This window comes from Monopterus albus, unplaced genomic scaffold (assembly GCF_001952655.1).
Source record: "Monopterus albus unplaced genomic scaffold, M_albus_1.0 scaffold67.1, whole genome shotgun sequence".
Classification (NCBI taxonomy): Eukaryota; Metazoa; Chordata; class Actinopteri; order Synbranchiformes; family Synbranchidae; genus Monopterus; species Monopterus albus.
This window is the reverse complement of record NW_018127947.1, coordinates 1,789,723-1,807,599: the sequence shown is the minus strand read 5'-3', so window position 1 is coordinate 1,807,599 and position 17,877 is coordinate 1,789,723. Positions and strand designations below refer to the sequence as shown.

General features: G+C 44.9%; 1 protein-coding gene and 1 long non-coding RNA gene across 3 annotated transcripts in view; one reads left to right on the top strand and one right to left on the bottom strand.

Annotated features, from left to right (window-relative positions):
* Positions 1–702: 702 nt before the first annotated feature.
* The window catches only part of aatkb (apoptosis-associated tyrosine kinase b), a 42,573-nt gene continuing 25,398 nt past the window's right edge, over positions 703–17,877 (bottom strand). For both annotated transcript variants that reach the window (XM_020604606.1, XM_020604607.1), the window contains 12 exons: positions 16,992–17,133; positions 12,524–12,603; positions 11,796–11,914; positions 11,194–11,281; positions 10,167–10,300; positions 9,624–9,708; positions 9,116–9,237; positions 7,963–8,112; positions 4,141–7,666; positions 2,934–3,060; positions 2,649–2,840; positions 703–1,054 (listed from right to left, as the gene is read on the bottom strand). In XM_020604606.1, coding sequence (XP_020460262.1) covers positions 1,026–1,054; positions 2,649–2,840; positions 2,934–3,060; positions 4,141–7,666; positions 7,963–8,112; positions 9,116–9,237; positions 9,624–9,708; positions 10,167–10,300; positions 11,194–11,281; positions 11,796–11,914; positions 12,524–12,603; positions 16,992–17,133 — 4,794 coding nt within the window. In that variant the 3' untranslated portion in view covers positions 703–1,025. The remainder of the gene's footprint in view (positions 1,055–2,648; positions 2,841–2,933; positions 3,061–4,140; positions 7,667–7,962; positions 8,113–9,115; positions 9,238–9,623; positions 9,709–10,166; positions 10,301–11,193; positions 11,282–11,795; positions 11,915–12,523; positions 12,604–16,991; positions 17,134–17,877) is intronic.
* Positions 2,766–9,605, top strand: LOC109962700 (uncharacterized). The gene is made up of 3 exons (XR_002275303.1): positions 2,766–2,852; positions 9,119–9,257; positions 9,437–9,605. It is a non-coding gene; the product is annotated as an uncharacterized LOC109962700 (long non-coding RNA).

Genomic DNA, 17,877 nt, shown 5'->3' with positions numbered 1-17,877 from the left:
AGCAGTCCAAATGCTGAATACCTTCTCTGGCTGCCAGTTTGTTTTGGATTTGTAACATGAAATTGCAGTTCCATCACCATGTGTGCCTGTCCCTGCTCCAAGACGGGAAACAAAACTTTCCCCATTTGTCTCCAAGCAAAAGTCTTATCGATATGTTTTTGTAGTTAATTGAAACCATGCATTTCTCTATTTGAAAAACCAGTTAAACCTTTAAATCTGATGTTACTTATGTCATTATTTGTCACCACAGTGACAATGTTGTGCCTGATGTTTACAACACAAGGGCTGGTAGTGATGGCGGTGCTGGCACTCGTGTAGTATTCCTGATAGGAAAAAAAGTTAAATATCCAGGTTGTCCAGATATGATCAGCAAAACAATCTGTAACAAGACATTAGCCGTTTGAATTCCCTTTTCTTCCTTCTTTGACACTACCATGTTCTTTGTCTCTGAATGAATGTAAATGTTAATATTATATTACTTGTGATATATTCTTGTTGATAGTCATTAAGACAAGTTTTATTCTAAAAAGTACAAAGTCTGTGGAGCTGTACAGTCTTGTTCAAAGTGCTGATGATTGACAGTGTCTTTTACCCAGTGAAAGTTTGCAGACTAGTTTAACTGTCCTGTTTCTATGTCCACGTGGCTCCACACTGTCATGATCACCCCAACACAAAGAAGTGGACGCGGTGATAGTGATGCTTTCCAGAGGTATGTCTCCACCATTTTCTCTTTAATCTGAAAAATAGAATTCAACATACTCATCTCCCGTGCTTTCACTGATTCTTTACATCAGACATACAGTATATATTAATATTCTGTTAATGTTGTATATTAACTCTACTTGTCTTTTTATTCTAAACAGCTTAGGTCAGTCCTACACCGTGGTAATACGGCCCTTCCAAAAGTGTCCACAGGCAGTAAGAGGCACGGTCTTGTGTTTCTAAAACCTGATAAAAAACAAAACTCCGAAGTCATGCTAGTGGGCCAAGTCGTTGTCAGAGAGGCAGTAGATATCCACAGCTCCTTACTCCTTGTCCCCATCCTCGCTGCTCCCTGAAAAAGACAGAATGAGACATGAGGATTTGCACATTCTCTTTACAGGCATCATCATCATCCAAAATACTTGCCGATTTTTAGGCGAATGTATTTCCTCATTAATATTGTACATTTTACTGTATCTCAGTCTGTGGCAGCCAACAAATGTCATCTTTAACGGGCCAGTTTCCCAGACTGGGATCAAGTCTATTACAAGAATAAAGCAGCCTATTAGTAACATATAAGCTAAAACATCCATACACAATTTGGAAGAGTTCTACACTTAGATCAGAGTCACACCGAGTGTTTAGGTTTAGATATTGTTTGTATGTATTATTATTTGGAATATTTAAAAGATGAACAGCAAACATTACGATCTTTCATGATGACTTGATGTTCAGAGTAAAAGCTATCAGACTCATTTGTTGCTCTGATGTTTTCCAGCTTTAGTAGCTTTGAGTCTAAACGTTTCTCTGAATCTCTGATCCTCACACTGTTTTTAAAATCGGAACAGCTGTGACAAATCTGAAATCAAGTCAAGATTTTTATTTGCCATGTATAAACAGACAGTCTAGGCATATAGGAATTCTTGTGCAGCTCGCCTTTGGAGTCAGGTAAGGAGTCAAAAGCCAGAAAGAACATTTAGTCTTAAAATAAAAAAACTTACATAAAGGCGACAAAGCAATAAACTGCAATACACAAAAATAGAGTAATAGTATTTTCCCCAGTGAACTTCAAACATCGCACTTAGTAATTCACATGGTGGAGTTGGATATGCCATTACGCTTGGTGAGGTAGTGAGGGGTTATAACATACTAACACACAGTTTATATTCAGGCCTGTTTCCATTGCTTGGTAGAGAATGTCCTGCTATTGTCCTGCTATTACTCAGGTCCCACAAGAGAACACTATTGATGACATGCTGTTACACAAATACCTTGTGGAACGTTTCTGTGTTATTATTATTGCGCATGTCTAGTAAGGGGTTATTGCACATATATTCTCACATTTTTGTATTTGCCATCAGTCTTACTGCGGCAGGGAAAAGCTGTTGTAAAGTCTTGTTCTGTGTGTGATGATACTGTCTGCCCTGCTGTGTGTGCAGTTAAATATAATCCATCCATCCATTATCCATACTGCTTAATCCCAAACGGGGTCGCGGGGGGCTGGAACCAATCCCAGCCGACATCGGGCGAGAGGCGGGGTACACCCTGGACAGGACGCCAGTTTATCACAGGGCTGACGCAGACAAACAACCACACACACTCACTCACACAGTCACTCACTCACCCCTACGGGCAATTTAGAGACACCAATCAATCTAAGCCACATGTTTTTGGACTGCGGGAAGAAGCCGGAGCACCCGTGCAAGGGTCACCCATGGGGAGAACATACAAACTCCGCACAGAAAGGTTGTGAACCCGGAACCTTCTTGCTATGAGGCAGTGGCGCTAACCATCGCTCCACCGTGCCGCCCCTGAAATATGATTTTCATGATCATATCCAGAAAACAAGTTGGGTTTTTTTTGTCTGTTTAAAATAAGTCTCATCCCTAATCAATTCATTTATTAAGTTGTGAGGACAGATAAGCTGTTTTCCGTAGGTGACCCACCTCCTTCAGAGTCAGAGATGTGGGTGATGGAGAAACGGGACACGCTGGATGGGGAGACAGTGAACCGGGAGAACTGCACGGCTGGTTTGGCGTCCGGGGCCTTGGTGACAGAGCGAGGAGGGGAGTCGGATGGCCCCGAGGATGTTGGTAGGGGGAGCAGGGAGAAGTCATCCTCCCACTCATACCCTGCACCTGAGGGAAGCAGTAAGCACACTGTTTGATATCTGTTTTCTAGATACTAATACAAGCACACTAATTACATCTGTAATTCAATCTTGTACTCACTCTCTTCTGAGATGTTCCCATCTGAAGAGTCATCGGAGGCATTAACCTTGTCTGATTTGCTATGTGAACTCTGACCCTCTGTTCCCAAAGGGAAGCCATGCTCAGCCAGCTCTTTAGTTGGGCTCTCCTGGTGGTTGTTAAATTTACAGGAAGAAAAGAATAAAGCATTTTAAGATTAATCTAACCACATTTGGGAAGGTGAATTAGTAAAAGATACGTGTAAGTCTAGTAGAAGCATTGAGTTATATGTGCATAACAGGACTGTTAAATTGAAGTAAACTAGCACAGGGGGATGGGCTTGTTCACAAATGACTGATCCACAATAGCATTAGCAAGCTAACATGAGGTTAATGAGGCTGGTTTGTTAGAAAGGTAGTAGAAGTTTGAGCGTGTTATTTGAAATGTTTGATGGCTAGGATAGCATGTTAATAACAGATAGCTAGCAGTTAGCTGTAAGTTACTGGTTGTTGTTCGCTAGCAGTAGCCCTGATTGATGGGTTTGATAGAGTATTGAGTAGACACTGATGGTGGATGATGTTGGTGATTGCTGTCACTGATACAGTTCTTGATTCAGTGGAGTCATTACTGATGTAGCCTTGTTCTGATCGACAGTCGTGGTAGAACAGTGTCAGTGGTTGGACAACTGAGTGGACCCGGCTCTCAGAGGCGACTACCAGCCAGTCAGACCAGCCACTGCTTAACCTGAGCAAATGTAATGCAGAAGCTGTTGGTCAAGCCACATATCTGCTTTTTGTTTGGGTAAGGAGAGGGTTCAGGATGCCTTGTGTTAAGGGCAGGTTAGGCCTGGATAATGGTGCTGCTTATTGTGGGGCTCTGAAGCTGTGTGATGGCCTGGCCTGACACTCCCCTCTCTGTGGCCAAATAATGGGTAAACATCATTTAACATGTATATTGAGTTTCCATAGGAATGCTCTCCTGTTCTTTGGCACATTTAATTGGGTATTGTCAACAACTGTGGCTTATAGCGGATGTACTAACAAGCTGCCTACTTGTACATTCAACAAGATTAAATCCAAAATAACATTAATTGTGAGTCATGTTTACTCCAGTATTTATTTTCCATTTGCTGTCGGGCAGGGAGTGCAGACTGGGTTTATCAAAGCATTTTCTGTTATAAATTGTTGCCTACTGGGGATTAATTGGAGTGACCTTGAGTGAAAATTGATTGATTTTCATCTTCACTCACCTGATCAAAGAGATAGACGGTGACATCATCAAAAAAAGACACATTCTTCTTCTTGCGGTCAAGTTGATCCTCCAGGTTTTCAACTGTGAGCAGGACTGGCATCTTCAAGAGGCTGCGCAGTTTGTGGGCTTCACTGTTGTCGCTCACCACAATGGGCACCAGGTGGCACTCATCCTCGCTCTCCTCTTCCCCACTCGGTTCTTGCACACTATAGGATCGCAGCTCCTCATCTGACTCGTCACTGTCGTCAGTGTCACCACCTTCCTCGTCAGCCTCTTCCCCATCAGCCGGAGACCCTCGGCCCACTGTCTCAGGGAGCAGAGGGTTGGGTGGAGGTGGAGAAGAGGAGAAAGAAAATCGCCTGGCTGCCATGTGCTGCAAGGCCACCTCATCTTTGGGTAAACTGTGCGGGATCTCGCTAGATATCCCTGAAGGCCTGTTTTGAATAGCCTTGATCACTGACTCTTCTGTTGCCTCTAAAGCCTGTACAGAGTCTTCCCTGTCCTCTGCTTCCTCCTCCTCTAATTTGATGGAGGTACAGTCTCCATTCAGTGCACCGAGGGCTTCTTCCATGGCCCCCACCACCTCTGCTGCCCAATCTCCCAAGGATGAGCTCTCTTCCTGGGATGGCCATTCATCCAGTCCTCCTTCCATTATTGAAGCAGTGTCAGAAGACTCCAGAAGTAGCCCCAGTTCCTCATCCTGGTAGCTACACTCCTCTGTCAAGCATGCTTCTGTCTCTGGGGGAGAAAAGGATTCTGTTCCTCCTGTCAGTGTCTTTTTATTTTCAAGTTTTATGTCTTTGTTTGCTACATTGTCCTTTACTTCTTCCTCTTCTTCACTCTTCCTTTTCTCACCCTTCTTTTCTCCCATTTGCTGTTCCTCTTCAACATTTGGTTCATCTATAACTCGCTCTGACAGCTCTTGCCCTTCGTCCCTTGACTGCCTTTCATTCTCATAGTCTGAAAAGTAGGCAGAGTCTCTGTATGGGGTGTTATCACTCAATGGCAAAAGGATGTGGTCGCCTGTCTGCGAGGTTTCTGAGACCAAATCTTCACCCACTGGTGGTTCACCTTCTGTGGGCACCACTTCAGTTTCAACTCCATCATCCCCCAGGCCTCTGTCTTGTTGCTTTCCCAGAGGTTGTTCACGGGGTTCGTGAGGCTCTTTGGGTACAAACTCAGGGCTCTCATTATTTTCTGTGTCATAGCCACTGTCCATAGCTTTTGGTGAACTAGCAGGGTGTGATGATGCAGGGCTGAATCCTTCGCAAGGCCCGGCTGCAGATGGTAGATCCATAGAATCCATGGAATCAGGGGTTCCTACCTGCTTCTGTAGTGACTTGAAGGCAGGAGAAGCATTCAGCTCGCTGGCCTCATCGGCAAAGATGCCCGAGGTAACGTCGGTGATATCATCTGTGATGTCATCATCCTCCTCCTCATCATCATCACTGCAGTCGAGGATGTCAGCGAGGCTAACACTGGAGCCGCCTTGGTCAACCCCGCTGTCGCCAGTGTGACTTAACTCTGACTGCGGATCTGTGAGGGCCACCATCATGTGCATGTTGTCAGGAGGAGGTGGAGTGGCTTTAGTCATTGTCAGGGTCACCTCTTCTATTTTTGGCTCTGGCGGTTTTTGCATGATTAGATTTTCCTTGATTACTTCCTGCATCTTCTCTTTGAAGGGGGTATCATCAATTGTAAGGTCAACGTACCGTTCTCCACTGTCCTCAGTCTTTATAAAGGTAGGTTTGGACACAATGGGACCCCCTGGAGCCGGTGACAGATTGATCATCTCCTCATTACTGGGGATGTCAGTGAGCTTATCTCTGGTGTAGCTACTGTGACTGCAGCTGTGACTATAGCTGTTGTTTCTGATTAGCAAGCCAGTGAGTGGATCTATAAAGTGTGAGTGGCAGCACTCTCCAGATGCTGGCGCTTGTGTCTCAGCCTCATGGCACAAGTAGATGTAGGTGTTGCAGTTGTCTGAAGGCACCATTGTGTGGTGGTTACTCAGATTAAGACAGGCACTATTGTCTTTGGCCTGGTGGTGCTCGAGATAGTCGGTGTGTTTGGGTAGAGAGTGGAAGGCCAGGCTGTGCTGCTCTGGCCAGGAGTCTTCTATGTCTGTACTTGGCATTGTGTAGTGGAAATCTACATAAGCATCCTGTCTGCAGCTGTGGCTTGCTCGTCTGTGGTGACCCACACTGCTGTGGTGGTGCTTTGATGGCCAAGTGTTGCAGGTATGTCTCTCAATAAATATGTCCTCCTCCTCTTCCTCCTCTGTATCACTGTCTCTGTGCCCCATGAAGAGCGCCCCCTCTGTCTCCATGTCGATATGGATGGAGTGGCTGCTGTGGCTTGGCATAGTTTTCCTCAGGGAGCCCATCATATCGTAGTAGCCCCCACTTATGTTCTTTCCTATGATGGAGGTTTGACTTGTGTCCAGATATGAATCTCTGTAGGCCTGCTGAGGTGGACTGCTTACAGAGGGAGATATACCGAGTGGGTTCTCCAGTTCACCCAAGGCCTGACGCAAGCTCCTTGACCCCCAACTTTCCTGATGATGCTCACTAGAGTGCTCCCCTCCAATCAGATAGTGATCTATTCCCAAAGGTGGTGAATGCTCATAGTAGTAGCCCCCATCTCTGTCTTTATATGACACGTAGTGACTGGACTTCCAGGGTTGTAGGGGGCTGCTGTCTGACACTTGCCCTAAAAGTGGCTCCATTGTCAGCGAAATGGCAGGACTTGAGTCATTGGAGTCGTATGCATCTGACTTATGGATGTCTGCTGACCAATAGGGACCCATGGTTTTAGCCTTGGATGGGCAGGCCATGCACTCACCTGAGTCTGCACTCCCAGTAAGGAAGCTCCCACTGCTGCCCTGGTAGTCTGGGCTATAGGAGCACATGGTATAGTCCTGATCAATGTTACAGTCCATTGGCTCCTCAATGCGGATGTAGTATTCACTGCTTACTGAGGGGCTATGGGCACTGAGGACAGGAAGTAGGCCCGGAGCATGTAGATGTTTTGGTTGATAGTAAGAAGGAGAAATTCCATGGCTGAGGCTCTCCAAGGGGCAGCCTCCACCAATGCCCCCTGGTGGGTAAAAAGCTTCCTGACAGTGATGGCTGACCTGCCCCATGGTACTGGAGGAGTCCGGTACTCTGTACGACTGGTCTGCCCTGGCATGCTCCCACTTGTACTCAAAGTTCAGGCCATGGCTGGTCTCAGTGACTGTTAGTATGTCATCCCCGGACTCTGAGTGGTAGCCATCACTTGTTGAAAACTGCTCCAGGAGAGGAAACGAGGAGGTGGTTGATGAGGTGTGGTCTCGTGACACTGCAGAGTCACTACGGTGGTTGGTGAATCCATTATTGGGGCGCATGGAGTTCCAGCGCCGCTCAAAGTCCTCCTCTGCCTCACTGGCCCCCTTGGCACACAGATAGCTGAGCAACAAGTGGACTTCCTCTGCATTGGGTCTCTGATCAGGCTGGAGCCAGCAGAACTGCATCACCTCATACCTGAGGAGCCCCAGGATGAGACAAATTGGTCATAGAGAAAACTAAATATAGGACAGCATGCAATTCCACTTTCTGATGCAATACATTTATTGTGCCCCACTCCAGTCAAAAAACTTCCCCCGTACAGGGAAGGAAAACTGGCAGGATTAATGTATTAATTAGCATCTGTGGAAGAAATGAGAAGCTACTCATGCTGGAAGGGATTTAATTATGCTGCTTTGAATGATGTTTTTTTGTTTGCCCTGCTCCCAGGGGGCCATTAAATAGTTGTTTCTAAATGGCTGTGTGTGTCTCACCAGCGCTCAGCCAAGGGCACATTGAGCAGCGGTTTGGGCAGTCGCAGCTGCTGCTCCCTCACAGCGTAGGTCAGTACTTGTCTGTCGGAGTAGTGTCTGTAGGGCTGGTTGCCCAGCTCGAATAGCTCCCAGATAGTCACGCCCAGAGACCTGAGACACAGGATAATGTGAACAGGCTTCATTCCCAATACACACAAATACTTATAGCCCCACTTTAGTTGTTTTGTTTTCATCATGTTTTCACTCACTGCCAGAGGGTTAGACGGATTTCCTGTTGACAAAGTTTTCTCTGTCCTGTTGGGTTTTGACTTGCTTGGACTCTTCACCGAGCTCACATATTAGTTAAAGACATTTCCCCAAGTGAGAAAACTAATGTTTTCTGTGTTTTGTTAGTGTTTGCCATTTTCCTGGTGTGTCTTTCCCAACTTCACGCTTTTGCTCGTGACCTTTTCTGCACATAGTGTGGATAGATCATAATTTAATGCAAGATTGGCTTCATTCAAAAGAAAATGCCTTTTTACAATATTTGCTAAGCAAACAGTTGCTTATTCTTCTACACCACAGTCTATGAGCACTAACACAAGGTAAATTGTCCTTTTCTAATATAAACCATTCAGAAACTATGCTGTATACTATGAATCTTGTTTAGATATGTTTCCAAGAGCGGCTAACCTAATGTATATGCAATTGTGTACATAATTTACACATCTTTCCATAGACGTGTGGACACATTTTAGTTCTGTGCCATTGTTGTGAGGACACTTTGGCTAGTTCTCACAACTTCAAAGGGCTGTTTAAAGCTCCAGTATGTAACGTAAGGCAGCATGGACCTCCAAACCATTGCACTCTGCTCTGCGCAGCGCCCCCCTCCCTGCTCCACTACGCTCCGACACTCACTGCCCAGCTCTGCAGATATTAGTTATGAAATTACAATAAGTGAGAAAGCAACAAAACTGACTGCACCTCTCCACATTCAGACATGTTCTGGAGCAGATTTCTACAGCAACATTTGGAAAAGAAGCTACACATTGTAGCTTTAAGGGTTAAGTTAGTTAGGTTACAGCAAGGTTCTCAGGAATGTGATATGTTTAAGAATGTTTTCACAACTACAGTAAACTTAGCACGTAATGCATGTGTGTGCCTTTCATCCTACCAGATGTTGCTCTGTTGGGTCTGATCCGCCACCAGCAGGTTTCCATGCACCTCATCCACCACCTCTGGAGCGATCCAGCGCAGTGGCACATACATTTGATCCGACGTCACATAGTAATCATCCTAATGGGGGGGCATGATATGTGAGGACAGAGGCCTTAACTCACAAAGTTTTACTTCTCCAAAATGTGCCTGCAGGGCAGTTAATCATCTTCATCTTAGAGTTAATTAGTTTAGATGGGCTCAGGGAAATGAAATTATCTGTAGAAACTCACTTGGCAACTCACTAACAACCTCACTTATTTTTTTGTCTCTCATCCAGTCACCGTTTGCCTATTTGCCCTCTAGTGGTTGTTACTTGGCATGGTGAAGTCTAGAGCCAGCAAACTGCACCAGAAGCACTTTCTTCTGTTTTCTGCTTCTTTTTCAGCCAAATACCCCGGACAAATAAAATGATTTGCTTGCAAAGTAAAACTGTTCGTGTGCATGTTTTTTCTGATGAACCTTACCTTATACATGGTGTGGGACAGGCCATAATCTCCGATCTTCACTGAGACATCAGCAGTCAACAGGCAGTTCCTCAGAGCCAGGTCACTGGTGGGGGTGGGAGGGTTAAGACAGTACAGCTCTTACATATCTTCATTATTTATAAACATACTAAACAAGACCAGAACAATGCAGGAAGGTCACATTTCTTCATGCACAAATGTATTTTGAAGCCCTGTATTAAAACACTGACTGATACTAAGATGGAATAATGAATCTTAGTTCCTCTCGTTCACCTTTGCTAACTTTGTAAACACATAACATCTGCTCCGATCCCTGAAAATGATGCTGCAGACCGAGTGGAGCTTTGCATATTTCTGGAGATGAGGAGTGGCCGCCTGCAACAAAATCACTGATGCTGGAGTCTGTATGGAGCACTCGAGCAGCACCAGGATATTGTTCCAGGAAGCAACGAAGAAGCCAGAGGAGGACTTCACCGATCATACTGTAGCTTAACTGGTGTTGCAGTTTTGATGTGATATTTAACAAGAGAAATGTCTTGCTACCTGTGTGTGAAGTTATGTTTGTGCAGGTGCAGGAGTCCTGAGGCAATGTCACAGGCCATCTGCTGAAGAATCAAGGGCTCTGGCGTCATGGTTTCTGCAGTCCTGCAGCTTCTGAGGTAACCCTTCATATCCCCCTGGAAGCAGCAGAGAGGAATACAACATCCGTCTGTTACAGCCTCTAACCACCAGAGGGCAGTGTTGGCATTGTACTGTAGAATACAATTCTGAATAGTCCCACACTTTTGTCCATTCATATAAATCTGGAGGATCTAGGGTCCAGCATGGGCCTACAGCGGATAAACAAACACATCTGGTTTAATGGAAATTAGGATTTATTTTGTGATGAACAGACCCATTGGCCCACCAGAGCTTTTTTTTCCATCAGTGCTGGTAGGTCAACTTAAAAAGGTCTGAAATTAATTTTTCATCAATTACTACCAATTTCCTTCAGTCACACTGTGGAGTTTATGAAGAATTGATAGTGAAGTGGCAGGAAGCCAGTTCTTTGTTTTTTGATTACATCAGTATCACCACAAAATTATATTGAATGAAACAGTCCTGTGGAGCTGCTGTTGGATTTCACTCTGCAGTTTGAGTGCTACAAATGGATCATGATTTATCGGTCACTTTGGACTCGGCTGCCAAATACTTACAGCAGCTGCCAAGAATATTTTTGACAAAAGTAAATAAAAAAAGATCCCATGAGTTACACATTACTACAATTTAGTTTAATGTTTGAAATTATTATAGGATATAATGCAGACTTTTAATAGAAAGTGCAGGTCAAAACCTTGATGGGATTATTTATAAACTATATGCTGTAGAAATCATAAAAATTAAAACACTTGGCAGCTAAGCGTCAGTATTTTTATTAAAGCAAGTTCAATGAATTGTGATTCTGGCAGCATTCCTCTTAGATTCATCCAATTGTTGGTGTTTACCTCAGATATTTAATCCTAATTGATATTTGCTGATTCGTTCAGTAAGCCCTGCTCCCTGCACCTGGCCTGTGGGTTTGGATACTCACCAGTGGACAAAACTCCATCACCAGCAGGTAGGGAGTGACCTCAGTGCACTGGGCCAAACACTGCAGCAGGGCCGGGTGCTGGAGGGCACTGGACAGCGGAGAGGGAGTAGGAGATCACAGCACAGCAGTGACAACACTAACACTGACACTACATGTAAGAGTCCTGCAGAGAATTTCTACTGAACTTAAAGGAAACAGACATAATGGCAAATGTGCCCATGTTAGTGAAAACACTTCGTTTCTGAACAAAAGTCTCATGTGTAATGGAACAAAGAATCAAACTGGAGACAGTGGAACTATGAAACAGGTTGAGAAAATGTTCTAAGACCCTTATACGTGTATTTAAATAACAGGTTTGCTCCTGAAAAGCTGATACTTTTACCCAGCAACAATAATAAGTATGAGCTTGACTTAGGCTTTGAAAGTAAAACCTGCAACAAGGTGACCAGTCACTCCAACTACTGGATACGTTTAGTGGAGTAGAAAATAAAGATATTCCTCATATAGTGGGTGAAAAGTCTCACCACCTCAAAACTGATAGTACAGTACTTCAGTAAATGTGTGAGTTACTTGACAGACAGAAAGGTGACTGAGGTGTGTACCGGTAAGGCTGCGCTTCCTCCAGGAAGTGCATCTGGTCCTGCACGCTGGCGCTGGCTTTGAGCTCCTTCACAACGACTTGGGTGGTATTAAGTCCTGTGTTCACCTCCCCCAGTAGAACCTGAAACATCCCAGAAAGACACACATAGGCACAGGGAAGACAGACAAACAAAGATGGAGGGAGAGTGACAATTACACAAAAGCAAGAAGACATGAAGCAGTCATGCAGAGTGCAGCAGTGGTGTGCGGACAAAAACACAGTGCAGAGACAGAAAAACGCAGACGAACATACAGATGGACATACCCAGCCAAGGCACACAGGGATGTGAAAGGACGGATGTGAACAGTATCAAAAGGATGAGAAACAGAGAGGGAGAGAGTGACAACAACATGTTATCTGGTTGTATGACTACAGTACCACATGATTCTGTCTGCAGTGGAGGACTATTACTGTAACCAGAATAAAGTTCCTTTTAAGGACTAAGCCTTTCACTCCGGGGACAAGCCGACATCAAAGGCATATGGCAGCCTGATCCGGCTGCTCTCACACCCCAGACAGTCCAGGCAACACAGCATGTCGGACTGAGTTCATTTTAAACAGCCAGGATCACAGTGAAGACTAACAGCCATGATGTGACTGCTGCGCTTCACCTGCCTGGCAGGTAGCTGCAGGACAGCAGGAGCTTCTGTTGGCTAGTTATGAAGAGTGGGCTGTCTGAAGTGGGCTTACCTTCCCGAACCAGCCCTTCCCGATCTCCTTCAGGTAGAGAAGACCGTGGCGGCTGAGATCTGTGGATTTCAGGAGCTGGACTGCAGAGAAAGAAGAGAAGTGATGGTGTTAGTGGTGAATGGTTCTCCACCAGCAACAGCCTCATACTGGTATCGTATGGTCTTTCACACAGGTACTGTTTTTGCATATTTTACACTATTTGCCACAAATCACATGCAGACCACACTGATGTGTTTCAGAAATGTAAATAAATGGGTCTCCCTGTTCCAGGCAGCCACTGGCTTCCCTTACTTTCCATATGACAATAATATCTGGTCACAGTCTCTCAAAACTTGCTTGAATTGTTTAATGTATATGACAAAACGACAAAACAGCCGAATATTAATGTTGATACCGAAGCAGCTTGCAGCGCCAACTGATGGATGGAAACAAATAAAGAACTATTAAAAACTAATTGTTACAGACAGTGTAAGACAATGAGGACATTACACCTAGTGCGCAGCCACAGTTATTTACAAACACACAAAAGAGGGTGCGGTGTGTCCTCAGTTATGTGGAGGTGAATCCTAGACCTCAGTAATTATAAGAATAAAACCTTCACAGTATGTATACTATAGGCCTACACATATAACAATAACATGGCAGAACGCACCCGATCCAGGTTCTTAAGTGGCCGGTGTAGACTCCATCCTCTGTCCGATCGATAGTTATTAACCTTTCCTAAAATAAAACCTCTGACTGTGCCAGTGGATGCTTCTCATGGTCTATGAGTAAACAAAGAGGCATCTCTGGCACCGATCTGTCTGACTGTCCTCCACCTCCCCGATGCAGCTCTCTCAGCATCCCCTGAGCCTTCCCTGCTTGCTGAACATGCCTGACCATCCTGCCACAGCTCAGCCAACAGGGCTGATGGCAACGACCCCTCCTCTGCCCCTTGCTCCCCTCGCCCCTCGCCATCTATCCCTTTCTTTCTCTTTGAGTCTCCCACGATGACACTTAAACTCTGGGCGTCGAGGCAGACAGACACATCTTTGTGATGCTGCGTCCTCCCTCCAGACTGCCACACAGTCCGGTCACTGTGCGGAGGCCATATTGGACACCCCCGTCTCCGTCCTCAGACTGGTCATTCCTTACACCCACTGACGCTCTCCTCATCCCAAAGCAGAATAACCACCATTGTCTGGCTGCTTAGGGCAGCGTGGCACCAGTTAGGACCGGTCAGTGTGCACACACTGGGGCTATTGTCCACCAGCTCTTTGACATAAGAATTAACAAGAAGGAGTTTTGGACATAGCACCAGCAGGCAATGGCTCCCACCTACGCCATCATGTTAAATATTCATAATAGTGAGAAACAGTAAGGAGAGGATGCTACAGTACACACTGGGAGGAAAAACCAGTCCTAAAAGCCTTCACCGTCACATTTGCTGTTTTTTAAAGCTACATCTTTGGCTTTGTATTTTTGCCTGTTTCTCTGCAAGCTGTCTAAAAACAACTTGCATGTGTCACTTAAATTTGGTGGACAGTTAGTTCATGGAGTAAGTGACACGTTTTCTGTACAGTACGTAAAGTAGTGTTTTAAAGATTCCTAAACGTTGCAATATAGGATGCTTACTTACTTTGTGTATTTTTCTATGACAACATGTAGGAGAATTGCAGCCTTAGTACGAGAACATACACCGAGTGCGTCCTAATTTTTATTTCAGTCACTGTGGCTGTACTGAAAATACCCTGACCACTCTGCTAAGTTCTCAGATCTCTTTAAAGCCAATTCGATTTCCATTTGACAGCACTGTCTAGCCTTTTCTGAGCTGTGTGCTGCTGAGCATCTTTCTGTAGAATGCATCTAGCCTAATCGCTATAGTAGCCAGGAAGTCTTCAGTGAGATGCACAGGGGCTAAATCACTCAGAGACAAATGGAATTCCCATTATCCTCTTCCAGCCCAGCGCATCCTGGTCCACTTTCTCTGCTGAGCTCCTCAGACAATCGTTTAAAGTCACTGATGATGGTTGCTTGTTGCTGAGTAACATGGCGAAGGTTTAGAGGTTAACGGATGTGAGTGGTTGTGTGACGTCATACAGCAGATTTGAGAGTTTGTCAGAAGGATGCATGGCTTTCATGCGTCTGCTCAGAGAGGGAGGCCATTTCAGCATAAAAACCTCTGCTCTGATTTCTCAAGTGTGTTTCCACACATCCCCTCTGAGTGGGTGTGAGCTCCATCGGCCTTTGCAGTGCAGCCTGCAGCACAGAACAGCTGTGTCAGGGCGGGTCCTGGGAACCGGGCCCTCGACTGAGCAGAGCTCTCACAGTATTGGTCTCATTAGGAACACCACTTATCCACATAGTCCTTCAGCAGCCTCAGTACACAGCAGGAAGACAGAGGAGACAGGAACACGGGCTGTTTCATCTCCACATCTACTGCAGCTCTCAGGAATCGTTAGCAATTTGAAATCTGAGACTCACACCTACCCTGAGTTAAAAGCAGCTTCAAGATCTGTTCATTCGGGAACTCATCACATTTATTTTATTTATGTTCCTTTGCATTATTTTCTTTGCCTCTGCTAATTTAGTGCTCTTCTCGTCTCCTTTCCTTCATTCTGTTGGTGCATGTTCAGCTCTTTGTTTTAATATTTTATCACCATGCAAAGCACTTTGAAATGCGTTCATATGAGGTGGTGCTGCACATGTCAACTTGAACTACAAAGGCTGCAGGAAAAAAAGAAAAATATCCAGATAAAAAGGCAAAAAATAAAGATGATAAATGTATGGCCAGCAGAGTACGATGGATCCATTTCTGTCACTCTTTTTCTTGTGGAAAATAGTGATGTCAGTGGGTGGGGCCGTCCTGAAGGAGCAGTAAAGAATCCCCGACCCCTGCCTCTACAAAGTGTGAAACTGTTTCACTGTGGTGTTCAGCCACACCGATAGTAACTGAGGTTTTGAGATGTCAGCATCTGCAAAAGTTCCTATTCTTGTTTCTTTAGATTGTCAGTGAAGTGGACACCACAAATAAAATTCCTTTAACCCTCCTTGGATTCAGGTGTCATGGCAGACCTCTTTGTTTGCTTCCTTAAAACTTCACCAAGTGAAACCAGACTTATCTGCATGCCTAGAAACTACTAGGAGTAAATTAGAAAGAAAATATCTTTTTCTTGTTGGTCTTTTGCTCTTTTTATAAACTGTACACTCTGTCTAACTAGTGTGGGCCAAATCGTATGGGTGTGCGCCTGAATCATTAAGTCTCCCCACACTCCAGTTTCATGAGTCCATCAGGCAGTGTCCGCCCATTAACACACAACAAGGACCATTGTCACATAGACACAGAAAGAGAGAAAGCAAGTGAAAGAGGGACCTTCTCACTGGGGTGTTGTGCTCTTGCATGCCTGACATACCAACAAGCAGCAGTGTAGGCTGGCTGCCTGGCCGTTATTATGCAACAGCCAGATGTTTGTGGGAGAGAGTCAAAGTTAAGGAGCACAGAGTTCATTCTCTAGGGACCTGCAGTGAGGGACTGTGGGATAGGTGGAGGCTTAGCTGATCGAGGCCAGCGTCAGGGTGGTGCTCCCCCCAGAGACAAACTATGACTAATATGCAGCCCTCCTCACTCTTCCATTAGGTCCCCACCCTTGCGTTTGTGAGGCTCTGGCACTTTTCCATAGACAGTTTGCAGCAAAGATGTGAATTACAAAGCACTGACAAAACCATCACGGTGATGTCATGACTGGATAGACCACACAGCCGTCTTATAGCTGACCCCTTTCAACAGCAAGAACAATGTCTAAATCTTTGTAGATGTAATGTGGGGATTTTTTTTTTTAAATCTTCTGAACATTCAGCTTTGGCTTTAAATCTCCCTTTATGAGTTTTTAAAAGATAAGGCCGGTCAAGTCAAGAATCTTTATTGTCATTATGCATAGCACAATGAAATTTGTGATCTTCTACAGTAACAGTGTTTCCAACACTCCCCATACAGAGACTAAAACCAACGATAATTTGCCTCTACTCATTGTTAATGTCTGTCAGTCCTGGGTCCGTGTGTGCCATAGACCTCTGCTGTTGTTCAAAAACGTCTAAAAGCACATCAGGGAAACACAACGCTGCACTGGGTGACACGCTTCTTCATTATAAAAAGCAAAACCTGAATATTTGCTGAGAATATACAGAGATCTCATGCATGGGCCAGTGACTCTTGCTTACTTCAGATGCTGGGAAGAGTTATAGCTGTTTGGAGCCTATGGGTTGTTTTAGTCTCTGTATGGGAAGTGTGAAAAATACTGACCAACCATTTCCTGTACAAGTCAAGACTCCACATATTATCATGGCTGCACTGTTGTAAACCTCAGCCTGATTTTCTCCCTTTAATAGTTTTCAGACTTAAATAGAATTTGACTTGTGCTTGGCTGCTGGTTTACAGCAGGAGGATTTGTCTGACTGAGGAGGTGAACTGCACTGAGCTGCAGCGACTCACCTGATCGAGCAGGCTGCTTGGCGACCGGCAGTGACATCTCAGTCAGCGGCAGGATGTAGACGTCAGGGCTGCCCTGGGAGGCCGGCGAGGCCAAGGTGGACATGTCTGCATGGTACTCCTCCCCGTCCACATTTTTGAATTCCTGGCAAACACAGGCCCATATACACAGAGGTTAAAGGTCATGCAAAAGAACAGGTCGCTAATTGGGAAAGTAGCTTCTCTACCTGTAAGGTCAAAAATGTAAATGATATGAAGATGCAGATGTGAAAACAAACCTGACGAGTACGCTGTAGTCATATGATGAGTGCACACTTCCTCTATATGTACTATGTAATATTTGGCCATATACATGTATGTAGATGAAGAACAGACAGAAAATGTAAACTTGATGATATTTTGGCCAGATCACTGAAACCAAGCTGAGATAATCTGAAGCAAGATGTCTCGGCCCGGCTGTTTGTGAGACCGTTGGAGCGTCCTGCTGTAAACACAGCCGGGCCGGTTTACCCAGAGATTATTTGCACTAAGATTACATGAATATTAATCCTCTACTTTACAATTAAGCCTGATGAGTTTAGGGCTGAGATGCTTTCTGGAAACACACCGAGCACAGACAGGACTCAGATTTAGTCATGTTTTCTTATTTTTCATATCAGAATTGACCACGTTAATCATCACGCAATAACGAGGAAAGCAGACAGGACTGCACTTCGGTAAAATGCCATATGATGCAGCTGTCAGCCTTGGAGGCCCCAGAGGGCTCCAGGCAGCGCAGGGATCAATACGTCTTCACAACTCTGAGTGGATAACAAAGACTTTGATTAATTTTGTTGCATGTTTTCTAAAACAAACAAACAAATCAATGGCACGCCTTCTGGCTCTTGAA